The following is a 23206-nucleotide window of genomic DNA, read 5'->3' on the forward strand; positions in this document are numbered from 1 at the left end:
TATATGTATATATTTATATAATGTATTTATACTTTATTTTCTATCTGTACCACCTGATGGAGGACAATGCCCAAAAATGTTTATTTACCATAAACAGAAAAAAAAGAAATCGGTGACAACTGTTAGTTATGGTTATTCGTAACCTAATTAGACATTAAATAAAATTGCATCAACAATCTCATTTTTTAATCATTATTATTTATATTTTGAGTGGAGTTGAATAGATTAGTGGGATGCTTGCCTTCTAATCCCAGGACCCTGGGTTCAATTCTTGTCATAGCAGGACTTTTTCTCACGACTTAAAACAACTTCACTCCCTAAAGGAACCAGTTGGTTTATAAAGCCTCGTTCCATTCTGTAAGTGGCGAGTATACTTGCTGTTGAATGTGAAGGATATTAAAGAAATGTATTACTACCACCGTTCTTATTATTATTATTAGTTATGGTTACAAACTATTATTGTTATTGAGAAATCTTGTGTTTTAGCATAAATACCTGAATTTGTTTTTGTAGGTACTTCATGTGCAATTTGATCAGGATTGGAACGCTACCATAAGAGAAGTGTATGCAGACAATGGCAACAATTTTAAAGGTTCCAGCGTGGCAAGTTTCTATGGTGACCAGATGCTAGTTGGAAGCATCACTGGAAATCTCCTGCACTGTCACGTGTATGCTTTTTAATTTTTAGTGTTTAACTGCTTTGTAACTTTAAAAGCTAACGGTCAGCTGGATCCGGATCCTGCTAACCGTTAGCTGCCGTGTGAAAACATAGCCTAGGCGAATTTATTCGCGCGAATCAAAGCGTCAGTTCGCTTCCTGAGCTCTGATTGGTTGCGCATTTTTTCGCTTCGCAAAAACTCCGATAGAAATGTGAACACGCATGCACATGAACCGGCGCTTTCGATTTGCGCGAATAAAGTGGAAAACTGGCTTTAAAGTCAAGGTTAACGCCATGCGGCGAAAACTACCTAATAATTGGAGATAATCAAACATATTATCGTCAATATTCATGATTGCACATTTATTTAACACAAATATACTGGTAGGCCTATATCAACCTATGCAATATTTTGATTTTACATTTATATATTCTGATATCTCTACTACAATTAATAAAACATGATACAAGGTGATACTAACTGAACTATCGGAGGCAGTACACTTTAATAATTTTAAAAATTAGTAAACAGTGGAAAATGTTGCACATGGTAAACAAATTTAGGTTTAAATACCAATAAGCTGGACATAATATATTTTGAAAGTACATTTTGTGCAACAGTCATTTAAAGCTATTTAAAAAATCCAACATCCATATATTTTATATAATATAGCTGTACTGTATATCACATGTCTTTTTACAATGTTTATTATATTACCAAATCTAAAATCAATGGTTTGACTGGAATGGACCAAGGATAAACCAAAGTCGTATTCCTAGTGGGGTCTCCCTAGTTGAAGCAAGGGTTTCATAATATACACTATTTGCAATTAAACCTCCAGAACGAAAATATATTGCACATTTTAAATTGCACATTTTGTGTTCCTTGCATTCATATATTTGGGTATATATGTATTATAATAAATAAGCATAAAAATAATGGTAATTAGGACATACTACATGCCACACTAAACAAACGCAAGCTAATAATCAAATACAATACTTTATGAACCACGATATAATCTTTTGCATGTAAGTGGGTATGTATTTTACACAATTTCACTGGTAAAGATTTGTGTTTTAATAATATCCACACATATCTGAATTACATTACAGTAAATAAACAATATCCACCACTAGTCTAACATTCACATCGTTAATGTTTCCTTATATGTCACAAAGTTTTAATGGTTTGCTATTAATAGTAGTATGTAAAAATCTGGAGCTACTATGGGGGAAGGACCCCCTAACACGTAAGAGTACACTCCATCCTACCCCTCTATAACCAATGGTCTTGCCCCTTTCAAACCGCAGGTCCTCAATTGCCACTCATGATTCTGGTAGAAAAAATCCTGGATCCACCAATAGTTTAAAAAGAGTGAATATTAAATTTATGTTCATGATGAGGTGACATGTATTAACCAGTACTAGCACTGGGGTCATGAAACGAGTAGGGGTCCTCATAATCCTTTCACCAAGTTTTTAGAATTAAATCGACATAGCTCAACAGAGTATGAACTTGTGTATGGACTTGATAAGAAGAAGCAGCAAGGCCTGCTTAGTATATTCTAGACGTAAAGAGTAGTTGATGCAGCAATGTTGTAAACGGCTTGGAAAGCGCTGTTAAAACTGCAAGACAAACCAATGACAGAAGTCAAACTCTCATGTTAGAGACATGAATTTTTTAAAATAGGTACTTGTTATGTTCTTGCATGAGTTGTTAAATACACACTACCATCTTAATTTAACATATTCAAAAATTTAACAAAATGGAATGGCCTAATTTTTATATTTAATAATGTATTAGCCTTCAATTGAAAATTTCAACAAGAGAAAATTATTCTTGCAAATTTACAGATGTTTAAATAACATTTCTAAAGACTTTGCATATACCCTTTAATTTATGGATTTTCATGGTAAACCCTTGGTAAATCAAACTATTTGAAAAAAAGAAACCTTTTTACTTATTGAAAATTGATTGCTTGTGAGCAAATATATATTTAAATTTCAGAGATTTTTGGTGGTATTTATCTTTAATTAAATGAAGAAAGAACTAAATTATAATGAGAATTAATGGACTTAGAAAAAAACATCTCTAAAGCAATCATATTAAAAATAATAATAACAATAACACTTTAAAAAAAATAAAAATAGCAATAACAATAGTTACATTCAAGAAATAATTAATACAAAAGACAGTAGCTTCCAGGGGGATGGGGAGGCCACCAGGGATTCGCCCCTAGATCTCTCAAACCTATGATGCCATGGGACCCGCGGCAGCTCTTAGTGGACAATAATTACTGTACCTGGAACTAAACAATGACCACTTTCTGGCGTAAAAGTCCTGAAATCGATCAAGAACGGTCATGGACTTGTACTCTTCTATAAACTTCTCATCTTCCAGTAGATCATTGAAAATTTTAAGCTCTTCAGATGAAAATTCTAGAACGAATATATTGATATGTATGTTTAGAAAAGATTACAATGACAACCAAAAATATTTGAGCACTATTTAAAGTATTTAATGTTCATAAATAGGTCAAATATTGCAATCTGTTGTCACATTTTTTTTAGCACCCAAAAAGACGACCAATCTTCATATACGCAAAGGCAACAGAGGGCGCGTATCACCTTAAAAAGCATGGAGGTCACATAACAAACAACCTGTCATAACAGCACTACACCTGAGAATGCTTGTGGATCATCATGCTTTGTGCAATTTAAGACCGTCCTAATTTTTTGAATCACCTTACAGAAAAAACATTGAACAAAACATTCAAAGGACCCAGCTGAATTTGTTTTTGATGATAATAAAATTAAACATAGTGGAAAACAAAGAAAGTTATAATTCATACCTGACAAATTTGATCTGTTATGGTTTCTGATTTCCTTGTAGCTATTAAACTTCTTCCTGATGGCGACATCTGTTGTGTTGACAGTCAAATACATATAACAGGATGGAGTGTCCGATATCGTGCGCACTATATGGAACCTACCAGGAGGTACCTAAAATAAGCAATAGGGCATTAAAAAGGTAGTGGGAAGGGGACAATATTAAAGATACAAGATGTTGATACATTTTCCATGCAGCAATAATAATAATGACTCCATGCAGCAATAATAATCATGACTAATACCATGTTAACAAAATATTGGCCAGAAGTCTCTCAGGCTAGACCTGTTTAGAGGCATGCTCAGCGGAGGATGACCAGGGTCAGTCATTGGTCGGAATATTTTTTGTCTTGCGAAGCAATGGAACTGAGCCAAAGACATGAATATGAAAACGATATTAATTATCATCACAACCATGATCATAATTACTATTAATAGTAACTTTCAATTCTGCTACTATTGTTTAAATATACAAACACTACAAATGAACATCATAGCTGTCTCTTAATGAGTTATAGTAAAACTCTGCTTAAGCTGCTCCTGACCAACATTTGTTGTACTTACCTGTTGTAAATGTGTATTGGTCAAACAAATAAATGAAATTAAAGAAATAAAAAGAACCTAATCAATTACAAAAACATTAATATGTATAAATTCACAAACTTGTATGCTGTCTCCTTCTTGTAATGTCACGTTTTTGCCACCATCTGCAATTTCAACCGCTACAGTCCCTTTAAGAACCTGGATACTTGTGTTGCCAAGATTAGGATCAACAAAGTTTTCAAGATACAATCCTGCTAGGACAGAGACAATAATGATGATATAATACATACCAGTCATGCACAAGTTGTACTATTAATAACTATGATAGTAATGTAATAATGATCTAGTATAAAATTTAATGGTGAGTGAAAGTGCAACATAAAATAGAAATTATGTACAACAAAAGTGAAAATTCTTTCGAAAAAAGTGAGCAGCATAGCTCAGTTGGCTAAACTGGTCGTAGCCACTGGGTGTGCGCTAAACCGTTAAGATCCTTTAGTCCCGGCCTAGTTCATTTCTATCTGCTGCATTCCTAGTGAATCAGATTGAAGGTTTAAATACAAGTTATGAGAGCACACTGTCTTTCGGATGAGATATCTACGCCGTTGGTCCTGCGTGCAATATGACTCATGGGCATGTTAAAGAACGGAAAAAGTATGCGATAGGGGTTTGTCTCCCAATGTACTGCCAAATCACAACCAGAAGAATCCCACTGAAAAAGAAGTCTTCTGACTTAGTGGGTTATCCTTGTGTGACTCATACACCTATCATTTTCTGTGTAAAAAACATATGACTATTTAATCATACGACAGTACATTTGGTAGAAGTTAGGGCACTGACCTGGAAAGTCTGCCACAAACACAACTGTGGTCTGATTATCCAAAGCATCTTGTATCTCATCAAATTTTGTTCGCCATGGCGACAGTTCTGAAAGGAGAGGCATCAAGTAACTTGACTGGCTAAGAGGTGACCAATCAGCTGCCACGATATCAACTTTTGGATTCCACATTCTTGATGTATGAAAATAAACATGAAATTGTCATCAAGAAAAGCAGCAAATGAAAGCAACAATTAAAAAATTTCACAGTGTGACTGTTACATTATATTAAACACTTGACCCGGTCACTGACCTCTGCTGAAATCGTCCATTCAGTGACCTCCATACATCAAAGTAAAGCTGAGGATGTCGAATATTGTGGTCTTTGAGGCGGTTTACCAAACACATGGCATACTGTTTTAACATGTCACCGTGGGCACTCCATCTTTCACTAGCACCATCCCAAAGCTATGCAAACAACCCCCAAGAAAAATAAATACCTATAATGATCACACTGTAAATGAAAATTTTGTATACAGCTTTTTCATCATGAAAGCAAATAATAACCATTTTTGGCACATTGTAGCCAATCATATTTAAATGTAGGGCAAAAAATCAACATGACAATTTTAAATTATCATTAATTTACATTTTCTTACTTAAACAGACAGTCGGCGGGCCGCACACACAGGGTTTATAATCTATTTCCGCGAACCGCAATAAACTCGCCGTCTTGCCACATTGTGGTCTGTAGGCCACACTTTACCCACCTGTATTATATATATACTGTAATAGCACATCTAACCAAATGAATCTACTTACATGTACACCCGGAGTAATGTAGCCCACTTGTCCTGTTGTGTTGTCCACATAAGTGATTTTAATGTGTTGACTTGACCAGCTATGGACCATCATATCCCATGAGTAACCATATAACCCATCTGTCCAGTTGTTGTATCCCTTTAAAGAGAAGGTAAGAGAGAGGTCGCAGAGGGCATCACTATACAAAAAGTTACTCAGCACACTGCAAGCCGACCTCAAGGAGGCAAAGATGGGAACTCTTAGAAAGGGCCAGGAACTAGGGGGAGATAAGGATGCTCGTAAATGACAAGATAAAGCGGCTTCAAATGAAGAAGTACTGATTGCAGCTGTAGGAAGTTTTTACCACTACAGAAGCAGTATCCAGTAGAAAAAAAAAATAATAATAATAATAATAATAAGAGAGAGGTTAGCAATTAAACAAGCTTAAAGATATTGCTTTCTTGGTCACAAAACCTTAAATAATAAGTTGTATACAGTATAAATAATAGGAATATAATGTACTAAATTTGTAGATTGAATGAATTTGAAGGTCAAAGGATCCTGCAAGTTTGTGAGCATTTTACCTTTGTTTTTCTAACTTTTTTGCTGTTTGCTGCAATATTTCTCCTGATTTGAGTAATTACATAGCTACAATGCCCTAAGCAGGTTTTAATGGTTCAGCCAAACCTCTTTTTTGAGCAAGCCCCAGTCTCATAAACTAAACCACCTTCCTCCCCTGCTAAAACACCATTAAATAATGATAAAATTCACCATTTACATGCAGGAATGCTTCAGCTCTAGGGTGCTTTGTCCTCTGACCTTTTTTTTCACTAGAAAACTCTTCTTGACTTCACCAGGTTTACTAGGTGCTGCTCTGACAGTTAGCCCTAAAAGAAGTCCTGGCCATGGACCTGCTAAAACTCTTCCAACACTTTCAATTTTCTTTGACAAAAAACTGTTGTATGCCCATATATAGCAATGATGTGCCTAAATATGTGACCATATATGGGCATGTCACTGTTTTTGTCAAATACAATTTGGTAGTTTTGACTGGGCTTTATTTGGAGATTCACTCACAGTTCTGAATTTGAATCTGGGATGTATGGATCGGTCTGCATCATCGATCTGCAAGCTATTAGGTGCTAGTTAGGTATCAATGATAGACTACTTAAAGAGTAATTAATCTTACCTTAGTTACAAAATGTGAGTAAGGTAGTAAGACCTGTGTAACTGAGTACGCTAGTAAACATACAATCACAACTTTATGTCTCACACAAATTTCATTTTCTGTTGCTACTTTTCTTTTCGCATTAGATGCACCTCTTTGTGATCTTCGTGTTGATTTGCCTTTTAATTTCCCTTTAAGTGGACGGATTTCATTGACTGGCTGTTGGCAGAGATCTAGTGAGTTGATTGGCTGTTGGTATAAGCAGTGTTTATTTGTCTGCAGCTGAGTATCCAATGGGAGTGCAATTTTGAAGGCATCTGGGAAATGTTTAAACACTCTCCTTGGCCAGTCAGCATAGCAGAACAACGGGATTGTTGCAAGCATTACGTATGGGAACATACCTTGTAACATAAAATAATAATAATACTAATAATACATTTCTTATATAGCGCAAACATATCTGACGAAATCTCAATGCGCTTTACAAAATTTAAAATGTATAATTTTAAATAAAATACATTAAAAGTACAAAGCATTCACTAACCAAACAACCATTCCAATTTAAAACACAATTTCACAATTTAAAATGTCATAAAAATGATAAAAAGTACAGTAAAATTTTTGGTTAAAAAAGCAATTTCACAGGTGAATTAAATTTTAATTTAAGTTTTATTTTTATTATTATTTACTTATTTTTATTTATTTATTTTTTATTTATTTATTTTTCTTTATTTTATACAATTTTTTTTTATCAGGAAAATACAAATCAATAAACAATAAAATGCATAATTAAACCTATTCACAATTACTGTATGTCAATTTCAATAATTTATTAAAACAACAATAAAATAACAGGAACACAGAAGATCAGTAAAAATGAACAGCTTTGGATTCTCACCCTGATCTCACAGTTAAAACCTTGATATATGGCTTATATAACTTGGGTAGCAATAATTTTCATAAGAGTTCCTGACTATTTCAACATTTCCAAAAACTCTTTTTACAAATATTATTAAAAATGTAATAAATGAATTTAAATGAACAAAACAATAAAACAGACCTGTAAGTAACTTATTATTATTATTATTATTATTATGGAAACCACACAAATGAATTTAACCTAACCTTAAAATTAACGCAAATAATAATATAAATTTGTTCAGAATATGTATGTGGCAGGTGAATCCAATTGGAATATGAGTTAATTTTCTATTATAACCTACCAGTTTACCTGAAGTAAAACAGAATAAATAAAATAAATAATATCAAGCAAGGCTTAGCTACTTAAAAACTTACCTATTTGGAACATCTGGGAGTTCATTGTGTGAAATGAGGCACAGAAAAATGCTGCAAATAGTCTTGTCTTATCAAAGTATAAGAAAAAACCAATAAACAAGTCTAGCAGTAAACCTCCTAAGTGGACAACATACAAGTCTATTTGCTCATTGGTCAAAAGTAATCTGAAAATCATACAAAAAGAATTCAAAAATAAATTTTTAACATTATTCTTTTAATAAATTCTATTTATTCACTTTATTGAGCACATGCATCCCTATTCCCAGCAATGTATAAATTCCCTTCACCCTCAACATAATCATATCAACCACAGGTGGCCTGACAATTATTTTGCGGCCCTTAGAAATAGTATGAAACCACTAGGTGTGGCCTGCCTACCATCTTCTGCTAGAAATGTTGTTACTTACAGCATAGAGAAAATTTTCTCTATGCTTACAGCCAGACACTGAAAAAATCCACTGAGCATAATTTGTTTTAAAAGCAACATGAAGGCATTTGAAGCACATTGAAAAAGTCACATTTTCAGCATATGTTTGCTGGTGGCCCTCAGTGTTAAATAAAAAATTCAATTTGACTTTCTGACTCATGCTAACCCCTCATCATACATTCAATCTATCCTTCTATCCACTCACCCATCAGTTTGTTCAACAATTCACCCAACCTTCCATATATCCATCCATCCATTTTTTCAACAACTATCCACCTAACCCTTCTTTTGTTTACACAACAACAATCCATCCATTTTTGCATTCGCAATTCAATCATTATCTATCAATTTCTCCATTCATCCATACTTCAGTTCAATTCCACTACTCATCTATCACCCCATTTATACATTTGGACACTCTCACGGTTCCTTTAAAATTGTTTAAATAGGAAGTCAAAGCTGTCGGTGAATTTTACCTGAATGGATCAAAGATCCAGTTATCAGCAAGGTTTCCCATTGAGTATCCTGACACCCAGTCTTTGTCAAGTTTCTTCAAACCAGCAACAAAATAAACTATAAAAATCTATCATAAAATGGAAAATTAAATGGTTAAATTCTTTGTAGCACTGGGCAATACGCATGCAATAATCATTATCAAATATGTTACCTTCATTAATATAATCATCATCATCATTTTATTAGAGTGATGTTTTGCCTTATTTGATGTGTTATCGTACTGAATACGCAGTACGTTCCCAAATACTTGCAAAAGAAATTTGCAAGTGATTCAGGTGGGAATCGAACCCACAACCTCCAGATAACTAGCCTGGTGCCATAATCACTAGACCACCGAGCTTGAGCATAGTGAGTGTTGAATCTGATCCCCAAGTAGCAGTGGTACTGCAATGCTATTTCGCTGCGCATTTGCGCTTAGTGTCTAGTGTTAAATCAGATCTCCAAATCATATCATCATCATATTTCAAAAATTATATCATCAGGCCAAATAAAATAAATTGTTTGTTTGCCCTTCTTTTTTTAAAAATAATAAATAGTGGCGGGTGGAAAAAGGGTTTTTTTTATTTATTTATTTTTAAAAAATACTCATCAGATGGAATAAAAATAACCCACAGAGGCCTAGATTGGCAATATCTTACATCAGACAACAACTTTAGACTAATTTGTGGGGTATCTGGCAAAAAAATACAAATTCACTTACATTTGTTTTATTTTGTAAAGAAAAAAGTTAAAAAAATAAGTTTTTTTGTTTTTCTGCTCCTATTGTTTTTCAGTGAGTTAGGGGCAGGTGGAGGGTAAACAAACAATTTTTTTTTTGGTCTTATTATGATTTCACTGTATCCTAATACTCAAGACTGAGATGTATATGCAGTTGACAAACCTTGGCAAATACAGTATGTCTAAATATATAGTAAGCCTAAAAAAATCTAATAAAAATATATAGTTTAGTAACTGACCTGAAATCGCACCAATGCATAGTTCCATAAAGGAACGTGGGAATTCCTTATGGAATGTTTAAGAAGTCCATCCACTGACCTAAAAATATATATAAAATAACTAGCAAATTATAAAATATTAAAACACTTAATCAAAACCAAAATATTAAAAAATATAATGAAAGTAAAACAAGCTTTTTCAACCCTCACTCACTCGCCACTGAGGAAGGACTAGTGTTGTCTTATACACATCTAGATGTGTATAAGAGACATATATATATATATATATATATATATATATATATATATATAAATTCATGGTATGTATATTATATATTCATTATTTAATTAACAATCATATGAGAGAATTTCATACCAACAACAATTTGCATCTATGAATAAAAACTGCAATCCAATAAGTCCATACAAATATGAGTGGTTATTCCACACTGACTTGTCCAGCAAAAAGATATACCAGTAGGTTAGCACAAACGTTAGGCAGCTGAGACGATACAGAAATCCAATGGTTAGACCCAAGGCTCCTGTAGGAAAACAAGTTCTTGTAATCTTGAAAGCTCAGCTGAGGGCAGTATAATAGAGGCAGTAGAGTATATTGGCCCTAACGTCCACCCATTCAAAAAGGATCTATTAATCAATCAGCCGAGTGTTTCTAGTGGCCCAAACGGCCCCTCATACAAAAAATATTGATTAATTAATCAATCAATCTGCAGGGTACTCCTACAGCTCCTCATTGGAGCTAAAAAGGAGTAATTACATGTTTAAAGGTAATAATAATATCTTAAATATAATATCCTAAATTAACTTTCTTCTTTGCTTAAATCCATACATAAGTTATCTACATTTAAAATTAAAGAAAAAAACAAGGCTGAATACTCTACCAAGGAACATCAGCAGGTAAATAACATACATCCAGTCAACAGGGAGTGGTGACAGAAAATAGAAGAGCGGAAAATGGCATTGCTGTGGATCTCCCCATCTCCTGCTGATGCTGGCCATCCCTCGTTCTTGGGGAATGTCAATAATGATGAGGAGACCTATGAAAGAAATCATGTTTGTTGAGGATCGATGTACATTTTGGCTAGAATAAGAATTAACATCAGTGCATTGGTAATGGGCTAATATTGGTTTTTTTTTATATCTACACGTTAAATAAAAATTTCCAACTAACAAGAAATGCACTAAAAAAGGCAAATGTTATTCCCATTTTCAAAAAAGGACCACCGTCTGAAATTATAGGCCAGTCTCCATCTTACCCCAATTTAGTGAAGTTTTTGAAAAAATAATCAATCAGCAACTTACATCATACTTAAACCGATTCAAATTATTATATCCTCATCAATATGGTTTTAGAGAGAAATACATAGCACAAAACTTGCTATTTCAGACTTAACACAGAAATTGTCGGAGGAAATAGATAATGGCAATATAGTTTATGGAATGTTTTTAGACTTTTAAAAAAGCATTCGATACGGTGAACCATGACATTTTAATAAGTTAGTTAAATAACAAGGGGTACAGGGATTACCTTTGGCTTTATTCTAAGATTATTTAAATAATAGAAAACAGTTTGTTAGTATAAATGGGATTGAATCAAATGAACTCCCACCAACGTGTGGTGTACCACAAGGGTCTGTGTTAGGCCCTACGTTGTTTCTTATATGTAAATGATATTGCAAGTACTACTGATTACTTTGACACTCGCCTTTTAGCAGATGATACCAGCTTATTCCATACTTTTAATTTATATGATAATATTGAATTACGGTATGTAAATGACCAATTGAAACACATTGTAGACTGGTGTGATTTAAACAAATTAACAATAAACTCAAATAAAACTAAGTATATTATTTTTCGTGGTAAACACAAAGTGGTCCAACCAAATGGTGCAATTTCTATAAAAGGCGCACACATTGATGAAGCAGAATCTACTGTACATATTGGGGTAACTCCTGACAAAAATCTGACATGGAAAGAGCACATTAATAAGGTAAATAAAAGTATTAGCTCTAAGGCAGGCATGCTTTAAAAATTAAAGAATTTTATTCCTTCATCAATTCTGTTTCTGGGAGCTCAGTTGCATACCAACCAAACATGGGGAGGGGAGGGGGGTGTGCCGCAGCCACTTTAAGACATGAGACACTTGTGCTACCTATTTTACTAAAAATTTTTATGGATTTGAACTACATTTACCAAAATCGCACTGTGCTTTAAATAACGACAAGAAAAAAGCCACTCAATATTGAAAGAGAGGTTGCAATATTTACTGGTTCCCAATAGCAAAAAGTGTTCCGTCCGGTCGCGATCTCGTGGCTGTACCAAAAGTAGGCTTAGCGAGGGACTTACCGGCTTAGCACCCAGTATAGCTTGAAATTCCCGCTAACATCGTGCGGAAAATCATGGCACATGACACAGAATAGGCCAGGGACTTTAACTACCAATTTCACCCCGTTTTTTCCCACACTTGTGCTACAAAGTCCTCGCAAGTATACCCTATAAATGTTGCAACTCCCCCCATATTTCCCACACTTGAGCTACCAAGTCCTCGAAATATACCCCGTAAATGCAGCACCTCCCCATATAGAAAAATTTGAGAGTAATGTGGGACAATTCTCTATTGGTTGGGTGTCTGGGGCTAGACTATAGAATGGGATTCCAAAATATATCCGACACGAATCAAAAACTGCATTTAGGAGAGAACTAAAGATATTTTTATTGAAGTAAACTTACCCATTATTTCTTGTATATTTATGTAATAATGTATGTATTATATCTTTTCTTCTGAATGAATTTTTAGATAAATTTTATTTGTTCTTTTGCATTGTAATGGTATATTAAATATTTGTTAAGTTGAGAAAAAAAATCATAATTATGCCCTATGCATTAAATAATGCAATTGTTTTGTGTGTAAGGGACTGGGCTTGATTAGTGTTTACACCATTTTCCAGCTCTTTCTATATTGGTTTATGTATTTATTTGCATTTAAGATTATTTATACTTATTGGGAAAATAAAGTTGAAGTTTAAGAAATATACATTTAACTCAGCAACTTACATCATACTTAAACCGATTCAAATTATTATATCCTCATCAATATGGTTTTAGAGAGAAATACATAGCACAAAACTTGCTATTTCAGACTTAACACAGAAATTGTCGGAGGAAATAGATAATGGCAATATAGTTTATGGAATGTTTTTAGACTTTTAAAAAAGCATTCGATACGGTGAACCATGACATTTTAATAAGTTAGTTAAATAACAAGGGGTACAGGGATTACCTTTGGCTTTATTCTAAGATTATTTAAATAATAGAAAACAGTTTGTTAGTATAAATGGGATTGAATCAAATGAACTCCCACCAACGTGTGGTGTACCACAAGGGTCTGTGTTAGGCCCACGCTGTTTCTTATATATGTAAATGATTGCAATTGCTACTGATTACTTTGACACTCACCTTTTTTGCAGATGATACCAGCTTATTCCATACCTTATATTCATATGATAATATTCACTTACAGTATGTAAATGACCAATTGAAACACATTGTAGACTGGTGTGATTTAAATAAATTAACAATAAATACAAATAAAGCTAAGTATATTATTTTTCGTGGTAAACACGTAGACTTGGTCCAATCAAATGGTGCAATTTGTATAAAAGTAGCACAAGTTGATAGCAGAATTTACAGTACACATTAAGATAACTCTTGAAAAAAATCTTACATGGAAAGAGCACATTAATAAGGTAAATAAAAGTATTAGCTCTAAGGCAGGCATGCTTTAAAAATTAAAGAATTTTATTCCTTCATCAATTCTGTTTCTGGGAGCTCACTTGCATACCAACCAAACATGGGGGGGGGAGGGGGGTGTGCCGCAGCCACTTTAAGACATGAGACACTTGTGCTACCTACCTTACTAAATATTCTTATGGACTTGGAACTACAATTTACCAAAATCACATTGAGCTCTAAATAGCATCAGGAAATAAGCCAATAAATAGTGAAAGAGAGGTTGCAATATTTACTGGTTCCCAATAACAAAAAGTGTTCCGTCCGGTCGCGATCTCGTGGCTGTACCAAAAGTAGGCTTATCAAGGGGCTTACCGGCTTAGCACCCAGCATAGCTTGAAATTCCTGCTAAAATCGTGCGGAAAATCATGGCACATGACACAGGATAGTCCAGGGACTTTAACTACCAATTTCACCTCGTTTTTTCCCACACTTGTGCTACAAAGTCCTTGCAAGTATACCCCATAAATGTTGCAACTCCCCCCATATTTCCCACACTTGAGCTACCAAGTCCTCGAAAATATACCCTGTAAATGCAGCACCTCCCCATATAGAAAAATTTAAGAGTAATGTGGGACAATTCTCTATTGGTTGGGTGTCTGGGGCTAGACTATAGAATGGGATTCCAAAATATATCCGACACGAATCAAAAACTGCATTTAGGAGAGAACTAAAGATATTTTTATTGAAGTAAATTTACCCATTATTTCTTGTATATTTATGTAATAATGTATGTATTATATCTTTTCTTCTGAATGAATTTTTAGATAAATTTTATTTGTTCTTTTGCATTGTAATGGTATATTAAATATTTGCTAAGTTGAGAAAAAATTATGCCCTATGCATTAAATAATGCAATTGTTTTGTGTGTAAGGGACTGGGCTTGATTAGTGTTTACACCATTTTCCAGCTCTTTCTATATTGGTTTATGTTTTTATTTGCATTTAAGATTACTTATACTTATTGGGAAAATAAAGTTGACGTTTAAGAAATATACATTGAACAAAACAAATTAAAACATGGTTGTTGAAGTTCGCTGTACATTTTGGCTAGAATAAGAATTAATATCAATATAATGGTAGTGGGGTAATATTGGCTGTTTTTATATATATTGAAAATTTTATTAAAAACTGAAATTTGAAAATATCATTCCAATCTCTAGTAAGTCTTCCTTTGAAATAATAAAGCATATCTGACCATCTTTTTCTATTTAAGGCAATTCTCTTAAGGTTGCAATATTATTTATTTGGTTTTATGTCTAAGCATTAAATAAAAATCTGCAACAAGCAAGAAATATATATTTTACAAAACAAACAAAACATGGTTGTTGATCGTAGTATGTTTTGGGTAGAATAGGAATCAACGTCAAACTAGTGAGCTAATATTGTAACTAGTGGGCAAATTATTTTTATTCAAACACCTACTGTATTTGACTTAGCATCGTGGGAAAAATTACAAAAATAACAATTACTTGATTTGGTTATGACATTTTTATTGGCTGTTTTTATGTCTAAATATTAAATAATCAGTTGGAAGCTGAAACAATTTAGCAGCTGAAATATGGAAACATATATGTTTGGCATACTTACCAAATACAACTCTCCAGATAGCTAATGATGCTGAGTCCCTAGGTTCATGCAGTAGACGTGTAATGCTCTCGAAGGAGAGGTCAGTCAAGTTGAATCCTAGAGCAATACTTATCTTCTCCTTCCATGTGCTTTTCAACTGAGCCATTGTAAATCTATTTAAGACACGAGAAGAAGATTTTGCTAGTTATCGATTGACTATATTTTTAGATAGCGACAAGTGTATGCCTATTTACAATACAAAAACTGATATACACTGACTTTTACTTTTATAGGGTGTCAGTAAAATTACCTCAAAATGCAAAAAAAAGCTAGTTTCATCACAAATTATTGTGGGAAAAATTTTAAAAATAAAAATTACTTGATTTGGTTATAATAATAACTTCGACATTAATTGTGAACATTTTCAGTTTAATATCAGCATATCAAAATAACTATTGTTTAATATCAATTTCAAAAGAAAATTCACCTACTGTACATAAATATTACATTGTGTTTGGCTGAAGTCAATGATTAAAATGAGTAAATAGACCAACAGCTGTTGATCCTACTATGAGTGCTTTAATATTCAAAGAAAGGAACTATTTATTCTTGTAATAAAGCTGGTGTCATAGAGCTTTCCCCTCTCCCACCCCATGAAGTCACTGTTGATATAGGCTGGAAAGACCATATTCACAGAGGCCAATTTCCCTGTGACAATGGCACATGGCCCTTCAGAAAAATACTGTTTACAAAATAAGTGAAAAATTTAGAAAAACATAACAGTGAGTCTATTATTCTACTAAAATATTACTCTAGTTACACATAATATTTATCTCAGCACATTAGCCCTATTTCCACCAAACATGCATGTCTGATACAGGGTCGTAGCTACTGGTACGGTTGGTCAGGTTTCAACCTGACCACTTTTTGACAGAGCAAAAAAAAGGCTAAAATCTACCTGTATATTTAACCTACTCCCTCTTGACATAACTCAGGAATCCCGAAGTCTGTGAACTCTGAAGTGAACAGTTAATGATAGTTTACATTAATTTATTCTCTTTAATAGTATAAGATTTACAATGATTAAAAAACTAGGAGGCATTTTTTCTTCACTTGAAATTCAGTGTCTACTGTATGTGGGCGTTGCAAGTAGGTCAAACTACACACAATGAACTTTGCAGAAAATCAGGCTAAAGAATCCCTTATACACTTGCCTAGGACCAAGAAAAACAGCATGCCTTTATCTGTATATTATTCCTGATGGTTCTAGTATGCAGCATTATTTTACTATAAATAAATATATACTGTAAATATACTTTTAAATACATGTATTGATTGAAAGTGTACCATAGCAATTTTAATTTTCGTTCATATTCTTAATATCTGTGACAATGTCAAAAAGCAAAATACTAAAATAACAACAATGATGTGAGTAACAATCTTTCTCTTGAATAAACCTGCCTGTTTTGAATTCAAAGCATTTAGCATTTTTATTGTTTTACTTTATCATAGCCCTGATGGAAGTTGAAAACATATTCTTATAAAAAATAATTAAAAAATATTTTTAGACTACAGTATGTATTAGATTACTACTACAAAACATCATTAAAATATATAATACAATTTAAATTTTTAATTTAATTTTTTTTTTTTTTTTTTACAATGTAAAAATAGCAAATTTTTACCGGGGCCTACAGCCCCTGATCCCCAGGCCCACCTCAGTGCTCGCTTTGCTCACAACCTGAAAACTTCAATTCTCGTGGCCCTACAGATATGATTTGACAGCACACATGAAGTCATTGACTGGGTTGGGCACAAGCAATTCCTCTGCAGAACATCCACAATTTTGGATTATGGAGGGTAGAAGTACGCCTTTCGTACACCGGCGGCCTTCCCTACCACTTTACCACCAGTCCCACCTCTTCTATAGCAGTTAAATCAAAACATCCCTGACTGTAAAGTAAGGCCTGATTGAGAGTGAAATATATCCTCTGTGTGAAAATTTGGATAAGAAATCCAACTGCGTATTTCGGAAAATAAGGACGGATTTTCGCGCAGATTTTGCCAAAATTAACTGTAGGCTTTTACCTGGCCTAATCTTAAATGTATTGTGCAGTAATTACGATTCTGCTCACCTATTTTCTTATCCACGCAAGTTTCTGCTCACATTTGAGCTGGCTTTTGAAATATCATCATCCGCACAATAAAAAAAATATTACTACTAGGCCTAGGCTAGTATGGAAAACATCCATTGCTGAGTCAAGCAAGGAGGAATATTCTGGAGGAACATGTAATAACCTAGCTAGTAGTAACTACTCTATAAAGCTAAAGGCCCAGGCCTACTATAGTATTAGTATTAGTCCTTGGGTAGGCTGGAGGCAAACTGACCGAATTAATACTAGACGCAGGCCTAGAACCAGTCGGCTCGTTAGCTTAGCTAGGCCCAAGCCCGGGCCTGGTCCACTCAGTTACACCTACTAGGCCTACCTAATAAGCAAGCCTAGTCTAGGGCCTAGGCCTAGCCTGCCACTACAATAACATAACATATTGTAACAATATGTATACTAATTGCCCATAAAATAACTCCAGGGAGACCAAATAAAATAAAGCTTGGCCTTATTAGAGAGAACGCCTGACTCACCTTTATAAAAATATGCTTTGGTATCAACTGAAAATTCTAATTTAGTAAAGCAAGTGCCATGTCCTCTTTGTTTGTCTCGAGTTCAGTCAACCGAGGAGGAGCTTTACTCGGCTCTCACACGTCAACTCACGTCAAACACACATCAACTCTCGTTAATTTACGTCAACAACACATCTTGCACGTTAACCTAATTTCCGCCAACGTTAATTTCCTTAATAATAAGTGTATACGTATGCACGCATGCATGCATCATGTTATTTGGAATCCCCCCTGATCAATTTAATTTTGTTTTGTGAATGTGTTTAATGTAAACATTGATAATTAACTTGTTTGTATACCGGTAATTGTGTATATAGCCCTAAAAATAGTAAAGTAATGTAGGCCTACGTCTTTGTAATGGTGGTATGAATAAAAATGAATTACATCATTTATTTACAGGTTTCAAATTAAAGACAACTCCAATTAAAATATCACTTTCTATGATCTCAACAATTAAATGTCTGATGAATCTATACAGTAATCACTGCGTCACTAGGGGAGGGAGTTTGCGCTGAGCTTGCGCATGACTTCATTGTCGTAATCCAGTCCGGCCACATTGTAGTAAGGTCGATACGATATAGGCAGTTACTACAGTACCATTATTATCACCATCCGTATGCATAATTAATAGCCTAATAATGATTAAGTATTCGTTAAATATATTCAATACCCCGATTCAACAATAGCGCAAGCTCGGTCGGTCTAGTGGTCCTTGGTTCGATTTCCACCCGAATCACTTACGAGCGTTTTTCGCAAGTGTGGGAACCATCTGAGCATTTAGTACTAACGGTTACCCGTTAGTTAGTAGGGCAATCATTCCATATTCAATTTAATATACAAAACCATGTGAGCAAAATATAAATATAATATAAAACCAATATACACTGTTATATATAATTTATTAAAGGACGACTGTTATTTCACAGTTACAAAACATAGAATAATCCTATCACTTAAACGTTTAAACAATTATATAAGGTCTACATTTTCGAGTTGCCGTTAGGATGGTATCCTTAAGCTTCGCAATAATAGCCTAATATACAACTATCAAAGGTTCCGGATGCTCAGCTTCGCTGACGGATTACTTGTAAAATATGTTTAATTAATTATATTTAATTGTGAGAAATCGATGATAGCCTAGTACATAGGCTTATTGCGTACCAATTGTGTACTCAGCGTTATTTTTATATTTAGGGGCCTACATTTATATTGCCCATTGACGAATTAGTCCGACGATTGGTGGGGCCTGTACTTCTGGTAGCGGTTTCCGCTAGTAACCCGTTGCTGTATGTATTGAACGTGGCATACTGCTCAATATGTAAATCGGTCTTCTTCTTGCGTCCGCTAGAAAAACAAAAACGAAAAAGAATTTATATTACTTAGGCTGTAAAACAACATCAGTAAGCGCTAAAAAACCAGGTAAAAGAAAAATACAAAAATGTGAACATGTTTGCAAACTCAACTAAATATGGAATCGGCCTCTACATAGTATACAATTGTTTCCCTAATGTCATCATTCATTATGTTTTAAGGGGTGAATTGTTTACTCCAAATAGGCTTCAATACAGGTCTCCCTCCAACTGAAGACCACTTTTGGGACCGGGGTTTTGGTGGTCTTTCAGCGTCTCTAATTACAATCCCTCTAAAGTAAAACCGGCACTAAAACTGGTCTTAAATATCACTGTTAGGGAAATTTAAGAAATGATAGGCCTATAGTAAATGTAAGATCGTTTTATTCCTGCTTTAGAATGGATTTACAGTTACTGTATAAGCTGTTAATGATTCTAAATAAACCATTTCTTGGTAGTCACACATCAAGTCATGCGGTCGTTCTACCTAACAATATCACCGTAAACATCGTACAAATCTATGTATGCCTACTCAACAGAACACTGTGTACACAAACCATTATCTTATGTTGTGCACTATTTTAATGAGTATATCATATCATCATTTACTATTTAAAAATAACTGCATTAAAGTCACATTGTAATGTATTCTTTATTTGAAGGGAAATTTTTGATCCGCGCGAAGCGCTGACCCAGAGCCTTACTGCTGCTGTTGTTGTTGTTCTTGTTACCAAAATTTTAAAACGAACGGATGTGCAGGAAATTTTGTACACAAACTAGGTGATTTCCAACAAACGTTCATCCCCTTTTTAAAATTTGGACCCCAGGTTTTTCCCCCTACACCTACAAAACAAAAGAGGGGTTTCAAACTCTAAAAACGTCCAGCGTCGCCAGTTTTGACCGGACGTGCATGAAATTTTGTACACATAAACTAGAGGTGATTTCCAATAAACGTTTTTAAAGTTTAGACTCAAGGGTTCCCCCTACACCTACAAAACAAAACAGGGGTTTCAGCAAGAACTGTATTACAGTACTGCCATTTACCACTACAGTAATAGTGCACGTCGCGGGCGCTGTCCGTTAAGGATGCGTTGTAAAGAACTGAATGTCGTGAGTTCCAATTATTTACAGTAATCGCGTATCCTCGACAATTAAAAGACGATAAATAAACGGTCTCCTGTGTGGCGACGTATCCAGGATTTTGAAAAGGTGGTGCTGAATATATTACATTCATATATAAGGCAAGGCGAAAATTAGGGACGGGGCATATCGATCGCTATGACTATGATTGGATGTTAACCGTCTAAAATGTGGTAAATTAATTTGTTATACTTCCATTAATTAAATTTAAATTAACTATACGGGCTTGTCATGCCAAAACCAGAATCAGTGACCAAGACAAGAAACAATGAAGCTTCAAAATTACACTCTGGAATCGACTTATATCTATTGCCAAAGTAAAAGTAGTAAAATTATTACTTCTCTGTACTAAAATATAAGCCTACAATAATGCATGCGACTGTTACACAAAATGGTTTGTTATCATAAATAAGTGTTGATGTAGTTTCTAATTAAGAATTACAAACATCCTATATATAACATACTCACCAATACTTTGCACCAATCCAAGTCTTCCGTCTTGATCGTATTCATACATACGTCCAGCCATGCTGCTCAGGAACCCAGCTTTATCAGCATTCGGGGGAAAGTGAACCTTGCTTCTAAATATACAATGTTCTGGACTGATGTTCCTTGTTGAACGCATATTGGAGTTGGTGTGGACTAGCGGAGGACTGGAACTGCGAAAGTCAGGCGAACAAGATCCATTTGGCGAACCCCTATGATTATGGATAGGACTAAATGTATATTGTTTATATTGAGTTGTCACAGCTGCCGAAGTTGAAATTTTAAATTTCTTTACAGTTAGATCAAGTGGTTCATCATCCAACGATGGTCGTTTTAGACTGTTTTGTGAGGTGCCATAAAAATCCATTAGATGTTGGTCCATCACACTCATTGTGTTCGGCAATGCAATAGGCATAAACATCGGCATATAGCGAGGACGGTACTCGACTTGGCTGTAAACACGATCCGCTGGAGTCGTCGGTGATCTCAGCTTCTGTTTATTTCTTTCTGCAAACCTCGAATTTGGTGTAGATGTAAATTTCTCATCTTGTACTGACAAATCCACTGTTTCACCAACGTCCTTTATATATTGTTGATAACGTACTTTTATGTCAACCCAATCGTTTTCCATTCTTGACAATTTACAATGCTTACAATCTTCATTCATAATCCAAAAGTTGTCCTTTCCTGACGGCCTGTCCGGACGACGAAGAACTTTTTTGAAACAATCGTTGATACTCAAAGTATGACGCACACTGTTCTTCCATCCTTCGTAGCCACCACGAAAACAGTGGAAAGCTTTGGTCATTGATCGTACTATGTCCTGTAACGTCATCATTGTACTGGAATTAGATTCGATAACATAAGTAATCATCTCGATGTAAGAAAATGGAGATTTGACATGCCGCATGTAGTCTGGTCGTGGTCGTGATCTTTTATTTATCTTCTGTGGTTCAGCCGGCGAGTCACTTCGGATTTCGTTTGCAACATCCGTTTCAGAAACATCATCAGGACACTGAGGTTCCAGTCTGAGTACAGGTTCTTGAACAGTTGTGTCTGGTGAGGCAGCCGTATTCACATTATACAAGACTTCTGCCATATTCTTTTGGCCACAAAGTTCTGGATAATTAATAATGTAGTGTATCTTGTTACGAGGCTCAAAGGCTAATGAAGATGATGAAAACTACCACAGTTTATATGCACCAGGCTATGGGCCTCACCTTTCGAATGGTCGTGAAATTGGTAAATTCCAAAACAAAGCTATTGTTTCAATCTTCACATATTAATTGGGAGGTGTAACAATTAAAAACGCACGTTCATTACGAGTATAATGAAAGTTCAATTACAACTGCTGAGAATGGCATTGTATAACTCCAATCACATTGTATGTCTAATTCAATTGCAGGGCGTTGATGAAGATATATGCATTCATTCTGTATTGTTCATAGAAAGGCCTATTCATGTATTCAAGATTGATTAATCAGATCTTATGAGACAGTTTAACAATGGAGGTATAACTTGCACGTTACCCAACATAGCATTTAGCCTGATTGTATATCCTTCGTGCTATTTTATTTTTTATAACTATATTAATTTTATAAAAACATGTAGTAATATAACTTTTACTCATAACAAGTTACCGGTATGGTATTATTTCTCCTGGTGTTCCTTGATGCATTAATTTCTAAAAATCGTGTAATCGAGACGTTTATTAAATATTCTATATACATGTACTGTATATACACTACAATACAATAAAAGTAGAAGCAATTTAAACACTTTTTAAATTACAGTATTCGAACCATGTCTGAGCACGGACGCGTAAATATATAACACAACTTGATCCCACTTTCGCATCCCGCTTCACCAAAGTAATTATACAGGGCCGCCTCCCCTAATGAGTGTAGCTAGCTCTCAGTTTCAAAATATGCGTACTTTAGCCTCTCTTCCTTGTTTCCTCGACATTAGGTTTAGATGGCAACATTACTCCACTTTAAACCCTGTTAGTCTTTATCGTGATTTCCTGTATTCAATTGAAATTTTCTCCTACACAATTTAAACATTCCAGTCTATAATCACATAGCCTCCTACACCAACTGCCAGTGCTCACGATTGAGTTT

At 34.5% G+C, this 23206-nt stretch overlaps 3 protein-coding genes across 4 annotated transcripts in view; 1 reads left to right on the forward strand and 2 right to left on the reverse strand.

The window, feature by feature from the left end:
* LOC117109861 (serum paraoxonase/arylesterase 2-like) overlaps positions 1-681 on the forward strand; it is an 8671-nt gene extending 7990 nt beyond the window's left edge. The window contains exon 8 of the mRNA XM_033252308.1: positions 514-681. Within this exon, the coding sequence (XP_033108199.1) occupies positions 514-681 (168 nt within the window). The remainder of the gene's footprint in view (positions 1-513) is intronic.
* Positions 682-994: 313 nt separating this feature from the next.
* Positions 995-18228, reverse strand: LOC117109834 (vitamin K-dependent gamma-carboxylase-like). 2 transcript variants are annotated; one of them, XM_033252266.1, is made up of 15 exons: positions 18073-18228; positions 15453-15604; positions 10953-11108; positions 10430-10595; positions 10075-10153; positions 9079-9185; positions 8176-8339; positions 6901-7280; positions 5733-5870; positions 5224-5378; positions 4934-5103; positions 4214-4344; positions 3514-3664; positions 2965-3100; positions 995-2287 (listed from the first exon to the last, which is right to left on the reverse strand). In XM_033252266.1, the coding sequence occupies exons 2-15, from the start codon at positions 15595-15597 to the stop codon at positions 2227-2229; spliced, it is 2139 nt and encodes a 712-aa protein (XP_033108157.1). In that variant the 5' UTR covers positions 15598-15604; positions 18073-18228; the 3' UTR covers positions 995-2226. The 2 variants fall into 2 exon arrangements, 1 of the variants encoding a protein (XP_033108157.1); XR_004445603.1 differs by lacking the exon at positions 995-2287 and adding an exon at positions 3290-3406.
* A 763-nt stretch (positions 18229-18991) lies between these two features.
* LOC117109837 (forkhead box protein E1-like) lies at positions 18992-23179 on the reverse strand. Its single transcript, XM_033252268.1, has 2 exons — positions 21069-23179; positions 18992-19455 (listed from the first exon to the last, which is right to left on the reverse strand). Exons 1-2 carry the CDS (start codon positions 22183-22185, stop codon positions 19382-19384), a joined length of 1191 nt encoding a protein of 396 aa, XP_033108159.1. The 5' UTR covers positions 22186-23179; the 3' UTR covers positions 18992-19381.
* Positions 23180-23206: the final 27 nt, after the last annotated feature.

This window comes from Anneissia japonica, unplaced genomic scaffold (assembly GCF_011630105.1).
Source record: "Anneissia japonica isolate Jap-2015-1 unplaced genomic scaffold, ASM1163010v1 scaffold585_len4108843_cov191, whole genome shotgun sequence".
NCBI classification, from domain to species: Eukaryota; Metazoa; Echinodermata; class Crinoidea; order Comatulida; family Comatulidae; genus Anneissia; species Anneissia japonica.